The sequence below is a fragment of the Parasteatoda tepidariorum genome, chromosome 6 (genome assembly GCF_043381705.1).
Source record: "Parasteatoda tepidariorum isolate YZ-2023 chromosome 6, CAS_Ptep_4.0, whole genome shotgun sequence".
NCBI classification, from domain to species: Eukaryota; Metazoa; Arthropoda; class Arachnida; order Araneae; family Theridiidae; genus Parasteatoda; species Parasteatoda tepidariorum.
In genome coordinates this window covers 33,146,140-33,167,309 of record NC_092209.1, presented here as the reverse complement: position 1 = coordinate 33,167,309, position 21,170 = coordinate 33,146,140, and the positions used below count along the sequence as shown (strand labels likewise).

General features: G+C 26.1%; 1 protein-coding gene across 1 annotated transcript; it reads left to right on the top strand.

The window, feature by feature from the left end:
* The first annotated feature begins 116 nt into the window (after positions 1-116).
* Positions 117-17,752, top strand: LOC107456446 (peroxisome biogenesis factor 10). The gene is made up of 7 exons (XM_016074308.4): positions 117-350; positions 5,753-5,833; positions 9,017-9,093; positions 11,690-11,944; positions 13,866-14,023; positions 15,515-15,644; positions 17,174-17,752. The coding sequence occupies exons 1-7, from the start codon at positions 236-238 to the stop codon at positions 17,240-17,242; spliced, it is 885 nt and encodes a 294-aa protein (XP_015929794.1). The 5' UTR covers positions 117-235; the 3' UTR covers positions 17,243-17,752.
* Positions 17,753-21,170: the final 3,418 nt, after the last annotated feature.

Sequence of the window (21,170 nt, the reverse complement as noted above, 5' to 3'; positions counted from 1 at the left end):
TCTCACTTGTTCAGAAATTTATTGATGATAAAAGTTTATCAAAATAACTATTTTATTTGAGTTAAAATAAAAATATTTTTATCGATATAAATTAATCGATCAAACTTGTTTCGATTCCGATAATACTTGTTTGTAAACAATCGAACTAGAAATTTGTTGAAGAGCTTGTGTAACTTTTTATTTTACAAATTTATTTATATTTTTATAAAATTACAGTGACTACTCATCTTCAACTATGAGTAAACATCAAGCTGCTGGAACTGCAGAAATTTTAAGATCTGCTCAAAAAGATGAAGAATCTTTACGTTATATGAGACATATAATCTCAGACATAACACAGAGATGCTTAGGTTTCTTAAATATTGCATTTAATTCTTTTGTTTATTGATTATATATTTTCGTTATAGATTTGTTCACTATTATCCATGCATATGTATAATGGTGAAAAGGTTCATATAGAGTTTTAGTAACAAAATTATCCTTTTGATATTTGTTCAATTTTTTAGAAAATTAAAACATACAACTATTTTAAAATATCCAAAGAATTAGTGATAATATAAAGTTCAGTGTCGAAAGTATTTAAATTGAAGAGTAAGCACTGTGAAAAAGGAAACGTTTGTATTACATGATAGGAGCTAAAAAAAAATGGGTTATTTAAGTTTTCTAAGATTAAGTCTTCATTCAATGATTTTAGAAAATTGTTGTCTGTTAGAGTAGTTATTCTAGTAATGTTTCATTAAAATCAAAACTCTTTCGAGTTTGTTTTTATCTTTTTCCCCCTTCCTTTGGCTGTGTACTCCTTCCCATGGTGACTAGAGCATATTGCTATAGAATCAAAGGTCCATGGTTTGATCTTAGTTGATGTCAAGAGCAATTAGTTTGCACACCTCCACATAGGTAACCATAGACAGTAAACATGCGACTTTCTCACACCTCAATTGATGGCAACACTATATTACATTGTCCATGGCAGGCCTGTCCTCAACGGGGAGTGAGAGGGGTGTGTCTCACCCACCCCGAGGTTTTTTTTTTTCAAGTCAAAATCCCGACTTTGCCGAAATTCTTTCTTTGTTCTCGGAAATTCTTTCTTTCTTTCTTGGATTTTTCATTGGTGATGAGATTTAAACGGATTTCAATGTTATCTGAGTTTCGTCCATTTCGAAATCCCAGACACGACTCGGCGAATCTTGTTATGAATTGTGTTTTTAAATTTAGTTTTTTTTTCTCCTCCAAGAGTAACCATTTATGATAATTCAAAGCAAGATGACGGATAAAACAAGCCAAAATCCCGACTTTGCCGAAATTCTTTTATTATCGGATATTTCATTGATGATGAGATTTAAACGGTTTTCAATGCTATCTGAGTTTCGTCCATTTCGGGATCCCAGACCCGACTCGGCAAATCTTGTTATGAATTGTGTTTTTAAATTTAGTTTTTTTTCTCCTCCCAGGGTAACAATTTATGATAATTCAAAGCAAGATGACCGATATTACAAGTCAAACTCTCGAAAACCATTTCTCTTTTATTATTGTTTCAACGACACATTCTTAAAATTTAAGAAAATTTCTTTGACCTTAATTTTTAGTTAGCTAATAGTGTATCATAAAATTCAGATATTAATTATCTGAATTATATTAACTTTTTATTAGAGGTTTAAGTAATTTTTTTAAAGGAAGTAATGAACTTACATGAGTCTTTTTTAAAGAGTTAATAAATTTTAAATGAAATAATCGTGCCGGTGATGCAACCTATTTTTTTTTCTTTTACCTTCAAAATATTGGGTTAAAATTGCAAATAAGAGTACCTTTATTATTCAAAATATCTTATTTAAATTGTTAAATTCTGTTTAAACAACACAAATTATTAAATAATTTATATTTTCAGTTAGTAAAAGCTATTTTTCTACTATGAAGAATTTTATTAACTCCAAAGGACTTTAAACATTAAAAAAAGAAATGAAAAAAAAAGCATTTAATTTGTTAACTACCCTTCAGTTCATAACTTTTAAAATTCTATGATGATTGGATTATTATTTGAGTTAAAAAATTTTTAACCTAATATAAATTGTTGTGGGACCAATTCATATCTTTAGAACAATTAATCATCTCAACAAAATTTGATATTCTCTATGGAAAATAGTAAACATATATGTGATCCTCAATTCACCTTTATAAAAATTTCTGTTTTGAAAATAAAATACTATATTTTGCTTTTAATATTCTTTTTCGAGAATCCTACGAATTTTGAAACATTAAATTGAGTTACACTGAATCGAATCGACACTTCAATCATTTCACACAATTTGTGGATGGTTGCCGAGTTCAAAGTATTAAATGTTGTAATTTTGGATTCATTATTTCAATAAAAATAGGGTGAAAACAGAGGAATTCTTCGATTCCGAGTATTCACGGAAAAGTGGCAATTATGTTTGATCAAGCCGTTACCGACACTTTGAAGAGGAGCAAAAAAAGGGTGGTGCTGCGACTCCGATCTTGTGAAACAGCAGACAAAACCCCGGATATTTCTGTCAACTTGAAAAATCGAGGGTGTTTTAAAAGTGGTTAGCTAGAAATGCCCTAAGCTATATTTTCTCCTGTTTTCTCTTACTCTTTCTAAGAATAAAGACAGTATCTTTATCCACGTCGTTAAGAAGGGGAAGGAAGGGGCTCAATGCACATGCAGCTGTGGTACCAATTACTTCACTGACCTGTCTTTAACTTTCTAGTACGGGTACTTAGCTACTCAAAGCGTATTTTATAAATCCATATTATTATTGAATGAAATAGAAAATCCGCTCATGAGCCAACGATCATCCAATCTACCGCAGCTTCTTAAGTTTTGAATGTAAGTGTAATTTTTTTTTTATGAATACATATAAAAAAAATTACAATTGATATGATTTATATTGTTGATTCGCATTGATATTATTTGCAGTCTTATTGTCTATGATAAAATGTGTTATTATTTTCCAATTAAATTATTTTCTCAATTATTGCTTAAAAATTTAGGTAAAAAAACTTTCTCAAAAAAGAATTTTTTTTTTAAATATATATATATATATATGGGTAAAAATTTATTTTCATAAAGCAGATTAAATTATTTTTTAATCTCTTTTGTGCAGTAAAATGATTAAAAGAAAGAAAAAAGAGCAATTAAGAATGTCATGTTATTTATATTCATTAGTAGGAGCTAGGGATAGAAGAAGATCACATTTAAATTCCGAAAATTGGAATTCTTTTTCCGTGTCCAAACTGCAATCCATTATGAACAAAAATGTACTAATCCTTATTTTATTGAAAATGTAAGGTGATTAAAAATAGAAAAGTTTCAATTTTTTTTGATAAATAATTCTTTTTAGCTATTTTGTTGTATTTCTTATGTATTTAATGTTTTTATATTATCTTTTTGACTAAAGTTAACAATTTTTCATTTGTTTAAGTTAATTATTAGTAAAAAAAGCTTAATAATTTTGTAATTATGTAAAAATTCAATTCACAGTTTTGTATTAAAAATGCAGAATAATCATTTTAGGATAAATGCTTTCATAAGTTTTTATAGTTAACTCTATTAGCGTTAGCTGCACCAATGACAGTTGCGACAAATGAAGGAATTTTCAGCAAGATGAAATTGATTAAAAACTATCTTCGAACAAGAATGACCACTGAACGCTTAAATTCACTGCTTTCACTCAAAGCAGAAAAGATATTGTTGACAATATTAAGCTTGATAAGTTGGCAGAATATTTTTCTCTTTTAAAACAACGTCAAAGTAAATTTATGTAGCTAATATAATATAACGTAATTTTACTAATATCTTAATTTTTTATCATTTTTATGTGAATTTCTTCATTTATAATTTAAATGGCAAATATTTTCAATGTTTTTCTACATTATTTTTCTTATTTTTTAACAAATGAAAGGACAATTTACTTTTGAATGAATTTTGTTTTGAATCAATATCTTATAGAAGACTGTATTTGTTGATAATTACTTACTTATCTTCAAACAGTTGCTCTAATTAGCTTATGGTAACAACGTTCAGATGAAACGAAAGATAAATTTTAATTACTGAGTGATTTTTCAAAAAATATTTAAATATAGAGTAAAAAGTAGCTTAAAGTTGCATTGAAAAACATTTAAATTTACAACTTTATTCTTTAAAATTATTTCCACAAATAATTACTGATTACTATTACTGAAAACTTATTTTAATTGAATAAGTTTCAGTTTATTTAAAAATAGTTTTTTTCTTTAATATTTTGTAACCATTTTAATAATTAAAATTAATAGAAATGTAAAAACTAAATTTTCTTTGTATTATTTTAAATAATTACTGGTCAATAATACCACATTTTTCACCTATGGAGTTGCATTTTTAAGTGCTGTAAAAATTATTTCAATGAATAGCATTATGTTTATAACTAGTCGAAATGATTTCAAAATAAACTTTGGAAGCTCAAGTTGTGTGGCGCATTTGAACTCTTTTATCTGTTTTGTTTTACCTTTGATTATCAAGCTTTAACCATATGCAAATTATGTGTGTATATATATATATATATATATATATGACGGTTGGCAAAATAAACTTCAACACCCCCCTCCCTCTCTCTCGAATCGGTTAGCGACGGGCCTGGTCCATGGTTAGTTAAAACATGACAAACAAATCACCTGGATCTATTATCAACATGATAAATCAAACTGCCCTTAATATGTGATTTTACTAAGGGCCAAGTGATTTCTGAAGTTCATAATAAGCTCATGGTCAACAACAAGTCACTTTTGCCATGGTTGCACAAACACTCTTTTCCATGGTGGGTTATATTATTAAAGGTTATAAACCCAAAAGTCCTTGGTTGAATCTTAACTAGTGCAAAAAAAGCTACAATTCCTTATTATTCAATAAGGTTTAAGCAGGAAATGTTTTAATTGTCAGAATTATAAAAAGATCTATAATTATTCTTTATTTGAAATTTTGAAGTATTTTATTATAATCTTTCATATGATATTTAAAGAATATATTAGTTTTCTCTTTGCATTTAGTTAAATTGCAAAGTGACTGAAATTTTCATATTTTTTAAAGGGTATTATTATATTACTATGGGCAGATTAATCCATACAGATATTTATAACTTTTCAATATAATATTTACTTGTTTTATAGAAATAATTGTATTAACTATTTTGTTTTAAAATCTCTGAAACTAAAATAATTCAAGACATGCTTCATTCAACTGTTAAAGAATAATTATTTATCATTTCTTAGAAGATTATGTTGTAAATTTACACAGAAGTTTCTCATCAATTATCATATATATAAACGACAGCTAGTTCTGGGTTTTATTTGAAATTAACAAATATTACATTTTTAAATTTATAAATGCACTTCTCATAATTGTTGTGGTAATGTTGTTATTGTGAAAATGTATAAAGCCAAATATAATTAGGTATAAAATTAATACAATAGAAATTATTAATTAGCTCAAAAAAGGGCTTTGAGAGAGATAGCAATAATCATAAAGTTTCTGGGGTTTTTTTCCACTGAGAAAAAAAAATAATGCATATCTTTTGCAGTATTTTATAAATTTTAACAATATATATTGGAAATGCATTTTAAATTTTTTTCACAACTCTTTTATAACTAATTACAACAAGTTTCTTCGTGATTATCTATTTATATTTTTCCATAGAGAAAAAATAATGCATATTTCTTGTGGTATTTTATATGTTTTAAAAGGTTTCCTTTTTATTTTCAGGTATTCCTTTTTGGATGAAATGGAAGGATCTTAGTAACACTTGCTCAGACTTTTTATTTTTTAGTTTAACTACTTTATCTGGTAAATATTTTTTTTTTAAATCATTGTTGTAAAATCAAAATATAACCCTTAATATAAATTATGAAATTCATACAAATATATTAAGAAAATCATTTACAATCTTAACTTAAAACTAAGGCCAGTGAAAACACTTAAAAAGAAACTAAAAAAATACAATAATATTTAAATTTCTTTTCTTTCAATATGAATTCTTAAAGTATGTTGTTAAGAAACAAAGCAACAAGCAGGGTTTGTAATTATGAGAAAAAAGGTGTATGGGTAAAAATACTATTGCAGTCTGACTTAAAACTTTGTGGCCACCAGTAATTTTTAATAATTTGTAAATGGTGTGAGTTCAATTGCATTTGTTTTCAGCAACATGAAATCAGGAGTTCACCAAAATGTAGTAGCAAGTCAACTTTTACCTAAAGCAGAATTTCTTGCTTGGCAAAACTGAATCAATCAGCAAGACAACAGACAACAATTTATTAAATTAACAGTACAAGAAATTGGTTTCAAACCAACAATGTTGAAACTTGAAAATGGCTAGGTAAGTTTCCAGATCTTCACTCAATAGATTCAAAATCTGCTACTGAAGATCAATGGTATGAAACAGACCCTGAACTTTGTCCAAAACTAGGTCCATCTATGAAAATTAAAATGTTTGAAGCAGGGTTGGCAAGATTTTGCCGCAGGTGGAAAAAACCATGGTAAATACCGGTAAAAACCGTCCTGGCAAAAACAGGTTTTTGCCAAGCAAATTGGCAAAAAGTGGCAAAAACCTATATTTTCCAAGATGAGAGGACAAAAACACATTTTTGGTACAAAATTATTCCTAAAATTGAAATATAAATAATTACAAAAAAATTAACAAAGTTATTATTCCATAATTAAATTATAATGTAATAATATATCATTTTAGTAGTTTAAAACATTATTGATTGGAAAATTTGCGATTATTCACTTTTTTCCAGTGAAATGAACTTATTTTAAATTAATATAACTATAATTTAAAGCATAAAATATCTATCAAGATGTGTAGTTAATTATTGTACAAATAATAATTTTTTATAATATAATAATAATAATATTATACAAATAATAATATTTATTTATTTGTAAAAAAGCATTTATTTAAAGATTCTAAAATGAAAAGAGGTCAAAAACTTTCAATGTTTTAAAAATTATTGCCTTTGTTAAACTGGTTAAATTGGTTAACTTCGAGTTAAACCAATTATTAATATGTTAAAAATAATTTTTTCATGTAATGTATCAAAATTATTATTCCTTATGATTGATTTAAATTTGTTTCAAGTATTTTGTAATAATATTTAATCAGCAATTTAGATAATTTGGTTTTTGCCGGTTTTTACCAGTTTTTGTCGGTTTTTACCAAGTCTTTTGCCACTGTCCTGGCAAAAAAAACCTTTTTACCGGCAAAAACTCCAACCCTGGTTTGAAGTAAATCAGAAAAATGGCTCTTACTCATCTTTCTAAATATTTTTTATTATTTTTTTTATGTTAGCTTTTAAGTTTTTACTCAGGTTGAAATACTTATTTTGCTAATACCATTTTTTTTCTGATAATTGCAAATGCAGTTTGTTGAGTTATTTCTTAACAATGTACTTTAAAAATTAATAATGTAATAACATTTAAATTCCTTTTAATTTTATTTTCATTTTCTTAAATTTTTTTCTCTGGCCTTAAAGTTTTTACTCAGATTGTAATATGAATTACTATCAATTAAAAAAATTTGACAGTTCATTTGCGAGTTTGTGAAGTAAAAGTCTGAGTTTAAATAATGTTTTTCAAAAAAAAAAAATTATTTACTATTTAGCATGGGGAGGAAGCACAGAGATGAGCTTTGGCTTACTTTTGGAAAGCTCTATGTTCCCAAGCTCATAGACAACTTTAACTGACATATTAGCTGTCATGCCACAATAGGCATTACATATTTCCTAGCCTTAAAAATTTCTTTAATTTCTTAAACTTATTTTTTTAATCATTCTTAACCGAATTATAATTAAATTAAACCAATTATTTAATTTTTATTACATTTTATAAAAAGCGAATGTAAAATATTTTATACTTTTCTTAACAATCAATGTAACAGCTAACTTTCTATTCCAATACAATACTTATGTAAGACTCATTATTTCACTGTCGTGACTAAATCGAAAACAAAAATCTATTTATATCTCTTTATTTCTTACCACAAAAATGTTTCAGTTACATTATTATACTAATTCTCACAGTCTTTTTGGTGATTCCCTTTTGCCAAATTATTTTCAAATATAATATTGATTCAAAATTAATTACTGGTTGGCTTCATTTTTGGCTATGTTATCTTTCGATAAATCGTCAACCATGGATCTCTTCCCATGCTCCTACCTGTCCGTTGGGAATAATTTATTTACTTTCAATTTCTAGTTATTAGCGATTGGATTGAGGGACCTTTAGGCTTCTCAGTTCCCAACCGTTGAATATCAATCTTAACAGAAATTCTCGATGTTAAGAGAATGATTTTCTTGATCCCTATATTAATTGTCTGCACACATTTTCACTGGTCTGTTTGCAAATTACTCTAGTAGAGTTTTTGTTAAAAAGAAATTTAATTTGAATGCGAATGAAATTGAATGAACAATTACAATAGAATGAATATGTAATGTTCACAACTATGATAAAATGTGCTATTTTGTGACAAAAACATAGATTGAAACTGGAAATATAAAACAACATTCTACCCTTTACATGAATTGCTAATCTGAGAGACTGCTGGTAATCATTTTATGGTGACACAACTCAAATTTTAGTGGTCCAAAGCTAACAGATATTTATTAATTTTAAGCCCTAACTTTGTATGATATCTTAAAATTATTTTATATATAAAGTACAAAGACTTCTTTTTACTCATAGACTAAAGCTGTTAGTTTATATAAATTTGAATGAGCCTAATATCAGTGAGATTTTCTTGGGCACATGTCATATAAAAATCAAAAAATTTTAAGAGAAAGGCCAAGTAAGATACATTTTTAGAGATTATTTACTTTTCAGATTATGATATATAATCCTTTTTAAGTTTTTATTTTTACTATTTTTTATACTTATTAATAAAACCAAATGTTCTTTTGTAATCTTTTTGTTTGTCTTTATAAATATCCGTGAGCATGCAAAAATACATTTTGAATATTTAAATTTTTCCAGGATTACAAACACTTGGAGAAGAATATTCAAATATCATACAAGTTGACAAATCTTTGACATCAATACCATCAAAATGGGTATGATACAATTTTTATTTAAAGTTTCATTTTTTAAATAATATATTTCAATGCAAATTTTGTTTTATTTTTATAATTCTACCACTAATTGTTTTGCATCTTATACAAATTGAAAACTATAGATTTTATATGCTGCAATTTTTTTTAATTAAATAAAGTAAAAGGGATAAGAATATTTTATTTAAAAATTGTAATTCCGTTTGCTTTTGCAATATAAGGTAATTCGTGTGATCTGATAAAAATCCTCTTTTACAATCCGCACAAAACATAGAATTGTTTTCCAGTGGGTCCCCTCACACTGTAAGCTACAGGGAAGCAAAAATGCAGATTTTCTTGCTAAAATGGGTATTGGTATCCTTCAAAAGAAAAAAAGACCATTGTCATTTCACTCTGCGAAATTACAGATTACGAGAATATTCAAACAATTGTTTCACGCTGCAGCCTAAATTTCCTTCAAGGAGAAGAACTTTAGCTTCCTCTGTAAAGAGATCCATGTTCTGGACTCACCTTGTGCTTCTGCGGTGGCGAAATTTAGACTTTTGATTGCCCATAACTGTCTTCAGGCCTATTTGCATTGTTTTAACATGGTTGACTCACCTCAGTGTAATTTATGTGATACTGAACAAAACATGACTGCATGACATGAATGTGCCACTTGATATGTACTGTGAAAAAGTATTGGAGAGTCCGTAGTCAAGTGGCATGATAGCCAATAGACTGGAATTTGTAAAATAAATAATAAATCTTATAAAAATCCTTTAAATATGAAATGACTGCATTTTATTTAAAATATTTTTACGAACAGCTTTATTAGTGATATTTTTTATTGTCAGAAATGTTCTTAGTACTCAGAATCATTTTTAATGAATTTTAAATTTCTTTTTTGGTAAATTTTTTTAAACAATTAAAAATTATATTTAGTTTTATAGTTCATTTTAGAAAATTAATTTATGGCCCTGAATATTTAAAAAAGAGACAATAAACTACCATATATCCTGGCATATAACTCAATTTTTCATACCGCCAAAATTTTTCGAAAAACTGGAATTAAACTTATACACCGGTAATAAAGTCGGACATTCGTTGATCATGAAATATAGATGCTTTATAAACAATAGCATAGATATTATAACTCTGAATCAATATACCTTAACAAATTACCCATTTGAAAAACTATTTTTAATATGTTATGTACAATTAATTTTACATTTTCTCACATTATATTTATTTTATGTAGAGGTCTTTTTAGAAACATTAATTTAAATGACATTCAGAAAAAATTAAGAATAAATAATGTTAATATTGTAAAGTTATATACAGTGTATAGTTATTCAAAGCATGATTATATTCAATGTAATTATTTAAATTATGTACAATAATTTAATTTATGTTTAGAAAAAATTTAGAATAATTAAAGTTACTCTAATTTATTCAAGATCATTTCAAAAAATATTACTCAATGAAAACTTTTAAAACGTACCATGAAACTACAAATTTAAAGATTCCAGAACATTATTTGTGTCACACTCATTAAAGTTAGCAGTGTTGTCATGCCGATCCCACTCTTCAGTGGTTTCTACTATATCCTCATTTACTGAGTCCCACAAAATATCGTCTTCAACCCTGTCCAAAGAATTTACAATTCTATGCTTTATGAAATATTTTACAATAACATTTCAATCCTATAGTATTATTTGACACATGATGTTTGTAGGAATAATAATAGACCTAGTTGATCAACTTATGCATAGAGACATACTATAATAAATTATTAAAGGTTTCTATATTGAAGTTTGATGAGAAATCATCTACAAAGATTATATAAGTGTAAAGCTAGTATATCCATAATTATTACTAACAACCATTGATTAAAATAAGCATTTTTTCAAATATTTATTATTTCATACTTGAGAAGTAAATTTAGGACACATTAGCTATTGTAAATTACAATATTATTTAGGCTCAATAATTCATTTCTATTTAATTTCGAAAAATGAATCTACATTTCAGTACAAGAGTAGAAATTATCAAATTTAAAAGAAAAATTGCAATACCGAAAATAATGTGTAATGTCACAATTATGATGAAATGTGCTCATTTGTGATCAAAATATAGACCTAAACATGAAACTGAAAATTAAAAAAAACTGCATACTAACCCTTCTCATTGGCTGTTGGTTTATATTTCAATAGCTGAATCGAATCTGAACTAATTTATGCAACAACATTGCAGAAAGCATCATTTTTAAGAAACATCATCAACAAATACTATTCTAAATGTAAAATTTTAAATTCAATAAAGCGTTTTCATATATAATTTAGTGGTTAAATGAATGCATTTCTTTTGTTAAAATTTAGATTTTTATCATGTAAAATTTAATTAATATTTTCTTAACAAAAATTATTGGTTAAAAAAGTACATTTTTCAGTTTTTTTTTCTGAATGAATTAAAATATCTTACTCTTATTTAGTTAATGCTTTAAAATTATTTTTGAAATTATATCATAACATGTAGCATTAGTTTTGTTAAAATATTTGTATTTACATTTTTATGTTCCCTTTCAATTGGTGAAAAATAAAATGTTTTACTTTTTCAGATTAGGTTGAAAGACATTATAATTAAAACATTTGGTCACTACTTCTTACTTAGATACCAAACCTATTTAGAGAATAAACTGGCAATCATTACTCCTTCACCCTCTGCAGATAATGATCCCATCATTGCTGCATTTATTGCTCACTTACCTACTATATTCAAGGCCATCGCTATTATGCAGCGGATTCACCTGATTGCCTTTTATTTTACTGGGTCCTACTATGACTTTTCCAAGAGACTGACTGGTATAAAATATGTATGTACATTTATGCTTTTTCTAGTTTTTACAATCTTGTGGTTATATACTTGAGGTTCTCAAACTTTAGATATTCACATTTTGGAAGTTAGAAAATCAACACAAAATATAAAATTTTAACTGACAACTTTTAATGTATTTAGAAAAATGAATGACAAAATTGAATTTGCGATGCCAGGTCGTTTCATCATTTGAGATTGCAGGACATCAAATTTAACTGCTTAAAAAAATTTATTTTTAGAATAATTTCCCATTGTGGGCAGCTAAGCAAATATGACGGGGGGGGGGATTAAAATAAAGCAACTATTGCATATCTACAATTTATTATTTTGACACTTATAATTGTTACAAACTTTTACATGGTTTTGTTACATTAAAATTTAATAGAATGCAATTGCCTTGGTTTGTTTAGTGAGATTGTATTTGGTTGACATTTGGGTAGTGTTGCCTGTGGTTATAATTTATATATTTATTTGAATAACGTACAAGAAACTCACACATAAAAGTCATACATTCTTTTTTTCTTTTTTTTTTTTTTTTGCAGTAAATCTTTCATTTGATTGATGATGTAAAAAAAATTGATATTTGATTTTTTCATACACACTGAGAGCAAAATAGATCATAATATTCAAATGTTCTTAAAATATTCTTAAAAAAGAAATATTTTATGTTTCATATAATATGTTTCATGTTTTTTTTATATAAATTTTAAACTTTTACGTTTTGTTCTTCCTTTTTGCAGAGAATCGAAAAAATATTTCGAGCATAGTTTGAGAATCTCTTCTCGAAATTCAAGTTCATATTTATTTTAAAAAAATATATTCAATATATTGTTATTGGAAAAATATATATTTGTGAAAATTTGCTTTTTTTAAGTATAATTTTATACAAATAATTTCTTAAATATAATTTTAATATTAAATAAATAATAGATTTTTGGTTGGATAGAAACTTATTGCAGGTTTCAAAAATCTTTACTGGTTAAAAACAAAGTCCCGACTCCTAGAACCGCTGTGACCTTTCCATGCTACCCTAGGGGTTCATAGAATATCATTTAGGAACCACTTCCTTAGACCAATGAATATAACTTCCACAATCCATCGAAGTTTTTTGACAGCTTTGTTGAAATAATTTTTAATTACTAGTTTTAAAGTTTTCATTAAATTCATGTTACGCTTGTAATAACAAAATATTGTTAAAGGTTTTTTGTAAACATAAAATCATATTTCCTTTTTTTCAAGCGGAATCTTATTATATTAAGGCTCACAAAAAACATGTTTGAATGCATAAGTAAAAATTGCATTGAGGAACATTGTACTACTTTTTGTAACTACTGCTATATTTTATAGTCATTACCAAAAGCTTTGTTGTAGACATTTTTTTAATAATAAAATTTTTTGTTGTGCATTATATTTTGCAAGAAATGTATTATATTATTCATAACTCTTTTACATATAAGGTTAGATTCTTAAAAAACAAAATTACACTGGTTCTTGCATATAAAGCAGAACTTGAAACTTAAGGTATAGACAGTAATAATATTATAAGAATATTTCTTTAGAAGTTTTAAACATTATAAAAACATATGAACAAAAAGTTCAAAATCCAATAATAAATTAAAATTATACTTAACATTTTGGCTCTACAGCCTGGATAAATTGAATAAAAAACAAATTAAATATATATGTTTTGTAACTATCTCAATGCATTAAAATTAGATTTTGTGCTATCATTGGACTTATTTGACTTTTGAAGAGAATTTATCAATAGAATTAGATAATGTGCTATTAAATTGATCTCTTTTTGTTTCATTTAAAGATAAAATTTTAATTATTTTTTATTAAAATTGTTATGATAGTTTCTTTCTTTTACCATAATATGTATTTGAAGATTTTTCAATTGTTTGTTTTCTTTATGTTAGGTTGTTATACGTCGTTGGCTGACTAATCCAGCTTATCAAACTTCTTATAAATTTTTAGCTTGGATAGCTGCTTCTCAACTTTGTCTCAGTTTAGTAATATCTGCATACTCTGCGAAAATTAAAAATACAGCTACTTGTAAAGACAAGGAAGAAAAACAGTATGCATATTTTGTTTATATAATTTGTTATTTGTACTTGTGATTGTGTTTACACCCTTATTTTTGTTAGCTTTTATTGTTGCAATTTTAAAGACCAGTTGTATTCGTTATTAGTATTAAAGTAATTGTAGATTATATGTTTATGTTTTGTATGTGGTAAGTTTTTTAAATATTGTGTAACTTAAACATTTTTGTTGTAAAATAGTTTTGTATGCAATAAAAAATGATTATGTATAAATAATAATATTTTAAAAATTCTTTTATTTTCAGTTTGAGAGGCAGTTATATTGAATAGGTTTATATAATCATAAAATTCATAGGAAACTGCAAATTGATTAGAAATAGTAGTAAAAAATACATTAATAGTAAATTTTTTAAAGTAAATTTTTGTATTTTAGATTAATTATTATTTGTATGATTCAAATATTATTATTATTTGGCTTATGTGATAAAGTTCAGCTGTAACAGAAATTTTTTGTGCCTCATTATAGAATTCATTCTGTCGTCCTAAGATTATTTTTAATTATATGTTACTGAAATCAAAAAAAGAAAAAAAATCAAACTGCAAATCATATGTAATCTAGCTTAAAATTAAATATGGATAGATAGGAAAAATATTTTATTGTATTAAATACTATAGCGTAGATTATTGATTAGCAAAAGTATGATTGAAATTAACGAAAGTAATACTTGATGATAAAATTGAAAATGACTAATAATATTTAAAATCAAAAACAGTAAAATTTATTAAAAAACTAAATGTGGTTTGGTGTTGTTAGGTACACCAGTTTGTAGTTAGGTAAGTGTGGTTAGGTGCACCTTCATTACTTCAGCAAATGGCGAAACACAGATGATATAATTTAACAGAGGTTATGTTACCTTAATTGAGATTACTATACATTTAAAGAATAAAAATTTTAACTTGACAGAAAAGTTGAAAATAGCAATTTGGAAAATATGGTGCATTAGTATGATCATTAATAATAAAACTTTTGTTTTTGATTACACCTAAATGATATAGAAACCCGTTTAGGATTTAACCATTTGTCATTTTAAGCATCGTTTATCGCCATTTTCAAAATAATAAAAATCTATAACTAAACTTTATTTCTTTTACTTATTATTATTTATTTTTTTTAGTTTATTAAATTTGCAGATATTTATTAGTACTCACAGAGAAGACATATTTTGCCTAATATAAGTTTTTGATAATTATAAATTATTTTCTTATTTATTAATTTTTAAAGTTTCAAGAAAAGAGTCAACTGTATTTTTTAATTTTAAAACTTTCAACCAATTCAAAAAATTTTATATATGAAAGTAAGAAATCACATTCACAAATACATCAACTTAAATCCATATTACAAAAAAGTTCTGCACCGATATTTCAAGCTATTTATAATATTTAGTTTATCATGTTGAGACTTATAAGAGTTTTCTTTTCATCTAGGTTTATTAAAAGTATTTATTAGATATTTTCTAATTATTTAGAAACCCAAGTGAAGTGATAAGTTTGAGAAACCAATGTTTTCTATGTTTTGACAAAAGGAGTTCTAGTACAGCTACCCCCTGTGGTCATCTATTCTGTTGGTCTTGCATAACATCTTGGATGCAGAACAAAGTAATTTATTTTTAATTGGTTATCTTGTGCTAGTATTTTTTTCTGTCTAAAATATCAATGAGAATATCTTTGAATGATAGTTATTTATATTTGGTTTATCGAAAATTTGTTACGATTTTAATGTGTTTACTGGTCATAAAATTATTTATACTTCTCTGTTCATAGATATATTTATTTTCAGTTTATTGGTTTAGTATTTATTTATTTTTTGTATAATTTAAATACAGGTTTAAAAAAGGGGGTGGGGAGGATGATTATGTGAATTGGAAAATAATTAAGGATAATAATAAAGATATGTTTGAATTTTGAAAAAAAATTCTATTTTGAATAAATTTAAATATTATAATGGCTTATGTTTAAAACATACCACTGTACTACTTTTTACTAACCAGAAAAAATTCTTGATTTTTATTGTTATCATTATAAATTATGATTTTGTATTCTCTTAAATTAGCTTCCAAATACACAGATTTGTTTTATTTAAAATTTAATATTAAATATTAAAAAATGTAATCAAAACAACCTGATTAGTTAGTTGGAAATTAAAAAGCCTGTTTAAAATTATTTCATTTTTATCATAACAACTTAGTTATAAAGATTAAATGTTATTTTTTAAGTTCTGATATAATTCTTGATATAATTTAGAGTACAAACTAATTTATTAAACGAGTTCTAAAATTAGTATCAAAAACATACTTTCCCCACTTAAGCAACTTTTTTCAACACCTTGAAATTCCTCAGTATCAAAATAAGGCTGGAGGAATTAGCACTTAAATTATTAAAATTTATTTTTCCGTATTTTTATTTTTGGATTAATAAATTTGATCATTGTAGACAAAAAGTGTTCAATTTGCCTAAAAATTTTTAGGGTAAAAGAAATATGCAAAAAAAGAAATTAATAGGCGAAAAATTTAAATAAAAATAAGCCCAAAATTTCATTTACTCTCCTGGGTAAGCTATTCTGACAATATCTTCCAGATTGCTGTTATTTCTACATTTTTATTGTCAAAAATTTAAGTTTGTTGAAAAAAAGATTTATCTGTTTGACGAAAGTATATTTTTGTGTCTTAAGACATAATTCATAGTTAGCGCTAATTTATTATTATATTTGTAGCAAAATCTTTGAACTTTTAAGAATAGCGCTTTGGTGCATGAAAAATTCAATCATTAGAGCATAAGTTATATTTTGGATGATAGATTTGATCATTAGAGCAAAAAAAAATAAAAAAATAGGATATTTTTTTAGGTCACTATATAGTAATAAGATACAGTAGTCATTATCTATCTAATAAAATAAATTGGAATCTTAATGTAACTCAGTTTTCACAATGCATTGCATTGGCATAAAATTCTGACAAATTGCTCACTTTATTTTTATTAATAATAATAATTTTTGTTATTTGTGCTTCTTAGTTTTTGTTTAATTGTGTGGAAAATATCATTCAATTTAAAAGTGTGTTCCTTTTTTGAATTGCATTTCTAAATGTTTGTTTTCCTTCTAATAATTTTTACATAACTTTTTATTTTAGGAAGAGTGTCCACTCTGTCGAGAAAGCTTCCCACCCTCAAAGCTTGTGCTGTTGCAGAATTATTATTAAATTATGATGTATGTGATATCATCTATATGATTTGTTCCTGTATTGTTTTTATTTATATATATTAATTTTATATTACTGTTAACATATATATGTATATTAGGTGCATTTTGTTTTAACATATACTTAATTTATACTTCTAGGACTAATATTTAGTTTTTATTATACTTGTCTTTTTCTCTCTAATTATTTTTTATTGTTATTTATTTTGTTTTTTGTTAATTTTTTTAAGAAAACCTTAACATTTTTGATAACCAATAAGATTTTGATTATATTTGGGTAAGAGTTGTTGCAGTTAAATACAAGTTTCAATTATTGTTTGTCAGATGCTTCCTTAAGATACTGAGTATATAAAAACTAGCTTAAGATACTGAGTATGTAAAACTGGCTAATTCTACTATTACAAGATAAACTTCATTACTCTTAAAAATTTAGCATTCTGTTTCTTTTTTAATAATGTATCAAGTTAGGTTACTATGATGTTTTAGTTAAATAAATTAATGTTACTTCAAATTGTATTTATTTTTTCTTTTCCCACTTTTTTTAAATCATAATTTAAAATTTTAGCATTCAATTTGAGCGATGTAATGACAGTTTAGGAAGTTACACATTTAATCCATTTCAATTATTATTTGTCCTTTTTCAATAAGCATTAGAGTAAAAAAACATGGATTCGGAAAATATTAATTCTGTGAAACCTGTATAAATTACTAATTTTGGTACATTGTTTTAGTGGTCAACTTATAGACTGGGATGAATCATTTTTTTATCACTTGTTTTAGTTTGTTATCCTTATAAGTATAGTGCCATGTTGTTCTTATATTTCTTATTCATTACAATATATATTGAAGATAAATGTAACTAAGTATTTTTAGCATAATATTAAAATTTTATTTAGGAAATACTCCATGTATCTTACGAGATGAGATTGTTTACAAAATGAATTACAATTTAATACATAAAGTAATATTAAACTGATTAGTTAGAAAAATGATATGCATATTTTTTTAGTTATTCCTACCAGTTATTTATGATAAATAATTTTTTTCTAATATCAATACTCTATATATACAATTAGAAAAATTAATAGGATAATTATTTTACTATTTTAAAATTTGTTTGTTACACTTGCAAACCTATTTGTTACAAAAGCTTTCATAAGTTTCACTTAAGGCCAACTCATAAAGAGGTTTAGCAGGGCCTGATCTAGGAATGTGGGGGCCCTAGGCACAGAATTGTCAGCGGTCCCCTGGTTGTAGCTTTAAACCAATTTTACTTGTTGTTTATTTATGAAGTGCCTTTAAATTATTTATTACAGGAGTAAAATGACAATATATTAGTACATTTGAGCTTTTATTTATTACTATTTTTATTAGCTTGTAATTAATTCTATTAGACAATTCTTTTGGAAGAACACAAAAAGAAATTATTTGAAACATTTAGGGAGCAGGGTGTGTAGCGTTTTTAAAAAGTGCTTAAAAGTGCTTTTTTCCATAGTTTTTAAATAGTGCTTAATTTTTCCCTTTTCCGAAATGTGATATTTTTCTTTACCATGTTGATTTTCGCCACAAATTATGCAAAAAGACATTGTATCCCAATCTATATTGTCCTATTCAACATTTTCACAATTAATTTGACCCCAATATATATTTCCGCCTACCGCCGGTCTGTAATGTATGAAAGCACCATTTGTTTTACATGTTTGATGAAATACTTGCAGGTCCTCACTTGCGTATACTAAACCGGATTCAGTGGTAAGGATTTTTGACTCTCATGTGCAACCCTGCAATTTGCAAAAGATTCTCAATTTCAGACTTCATTTTCCGCCCTCTGTAATAGAATCGAAAAATCTCTCGAATTTTTGCTGATTACGGGGATCAACTAAATATTGTCAATTTTTTTTCTCTATTAGTGATAAAAAATTTCATTTCTCTTGTTAATTTCATCGTTTGTGATGTGCCATCATCTTTGTCACTGTAAATAAAACCGGATAAAACCATCAATCGTCAAAAACTTGCCAACACTGTCTAATTATAATATTTTTCAAAGTGCTTAAAAATATTTTTTGAGTCCTTGAAAAGTGCTTAAAAGGTGCTTATTTTTTGTTGAAAAATTTGGCTATGCACCCTGGGGAGCCTCTCAAGTCTTGTGGTAAATCAGGCACTGAGGTTTGATTTAGCTTTTAATGCTGTGTCACTTATTTATTGAAAATTTGGTATGCATCATAACACTATAGAAAAAATTTTCAAATACCTTTTTTTACTTTTACCTTATAAAGACTTTACATTAGAATTCTATATTACTCCTAGAAAATTTTGACTTGTTTCAGTGGTAAGCATACAAGATAGACTGATGGCCAAGTTGCAAGAGTTATGCTCTTTTTTATTTTATAAGATAAATTCAGTCCTTATTATTCAGGGCTAATAGATGCTATCATGGCTTAAAAAATTTAAGGAAAATCTAAACTACTAAATATCAAGAAAAAAAATATATATTTATACGATTCTTATTAGACCTATAATAGTGTATGATAATGAATGCTGGCCATTAACAAAACAAATGAAGATGAACTTTTAAATTCTTCCAAAAATATTTAACCCAATATGAGAAAATGACCAATGGAGTATTCTGTATAATCAGGAACTGTATCAAAAATACAAACAACCTTATATTGCCAGAGTCATCTAAGCTTGCCATATGGAATAGCTTGAACATCGTTTTAGATGTGACAACTCTAAACCTATTAAAATGGTCATTTTTACAAATGTACAGGATACCAGAAAAAAAAAGACTTCTTACAAGGTGGATCGACTGTGTAGATACATACCTTACATTACAGGTCAATCGTTGGCAGACCATGAGTGCTTTGGAGGAAGCTTACTGAGTAGCCTTGGCCTTTAGTGGGCTGTAGTGCATTTAAATAAGAAGATAAAGAAATTCAGTTCTTCATAATATGGTCGCAAATTTGAGAGGTTTCACTATACACCTTCTTCCTTTATCTAAAATACAATAAGCTGATACTTTTTTTTTTAAGAGATTTGAAAAAAATCTGAAACAAATATTTTATTATAATTTAAAAATACAACACATTCATGTCTCTATTTAACAAAAAAGTATCAAAACCTAAGTGGTAATTTTTGTTTTTATAAAATGTAGACTCTAATCACTCTATAGGTATGCTAGACATAATCTGGGTGCTTAGTTACTAGCACAATTATTATTTAACTATATAAACAATATTTTAGAAAAAATTATGAATCAGAAAAATAACTAGTTCATATTAAATTTATTTTAAGGATATTTAAGTAACTAGGAGGCTTCGCCCCCTGCTCGCTGGCTCTCGCCAACCCCCAAAACTGCTTTCGCATTTCATTTCGGATTGCTTCGCAATCCAATGCTCGCCTTGCTCGCTCATTGGATACGTTCTTAACGTCTAGCTTTTGTATATTTTTTTGAATACTGAAGTTCCGAAAACTTTTCACTGTAGAAAATTCTAAACCTGTACATTTCAATATTAATTTGAAATTGCAAACAGTTTACATATTTTGCTTAATCACACTATTCTAAATTTCAGTTGTTGAGAAAAGTTTTGTTTTATTTTAAAGAGTTTTTTGAGTTTTGTTTTAAAGTCTTTCCCACCAGAGGACTAAAGCCATGTGTTGTAAAACAATATGAAATAGTAGTCTGCCACTGAACGCCGGATGTAAAGCATCGGTTTCGATGAAGATAATTTTGTATTTTTAATTCTCTGAAGGGCGCCACCCTAATAATATGGAATTTGTAAAATAAATGTATATATTTTTGATTGTTGATGAAGCCCATCATTTTGTGTTTTCATCAGTGTTCAGAAGCAGAACAACTATAAGTTTTTTATTTTATCACAAAAATATAAAATGTATAAAAAACAAAGAAAAGAGTAAGAAAATGAGTA

What these genes read in the sequence shown, in the direction of transcription:
- LOC107456446 (XM_016074308.4), top strand. Translation starts at nt 236, where the DNA reads ATGAGTAAACATCAAGCTGCTGGAACTGCAGAAATTTTAAGATCTGCT. An exon ending in TAGTTTAACTACTTTATCTG is followed by an intron (nt 5,834 to 9,016) that starts GTAAATATTTTT and finishes AAATTTTTCCAG; the next exon opens with GATTACAAACACTTGGAGAA. An exon ending in CATCAATACCATCAAAATGG is followed by an intron (nt 9,094 to 11,689) that starts GTATGATACAAT and finishes TTACTTTTTCAG; the next exon opens with ATTAGGTTGAAAGACATTAT.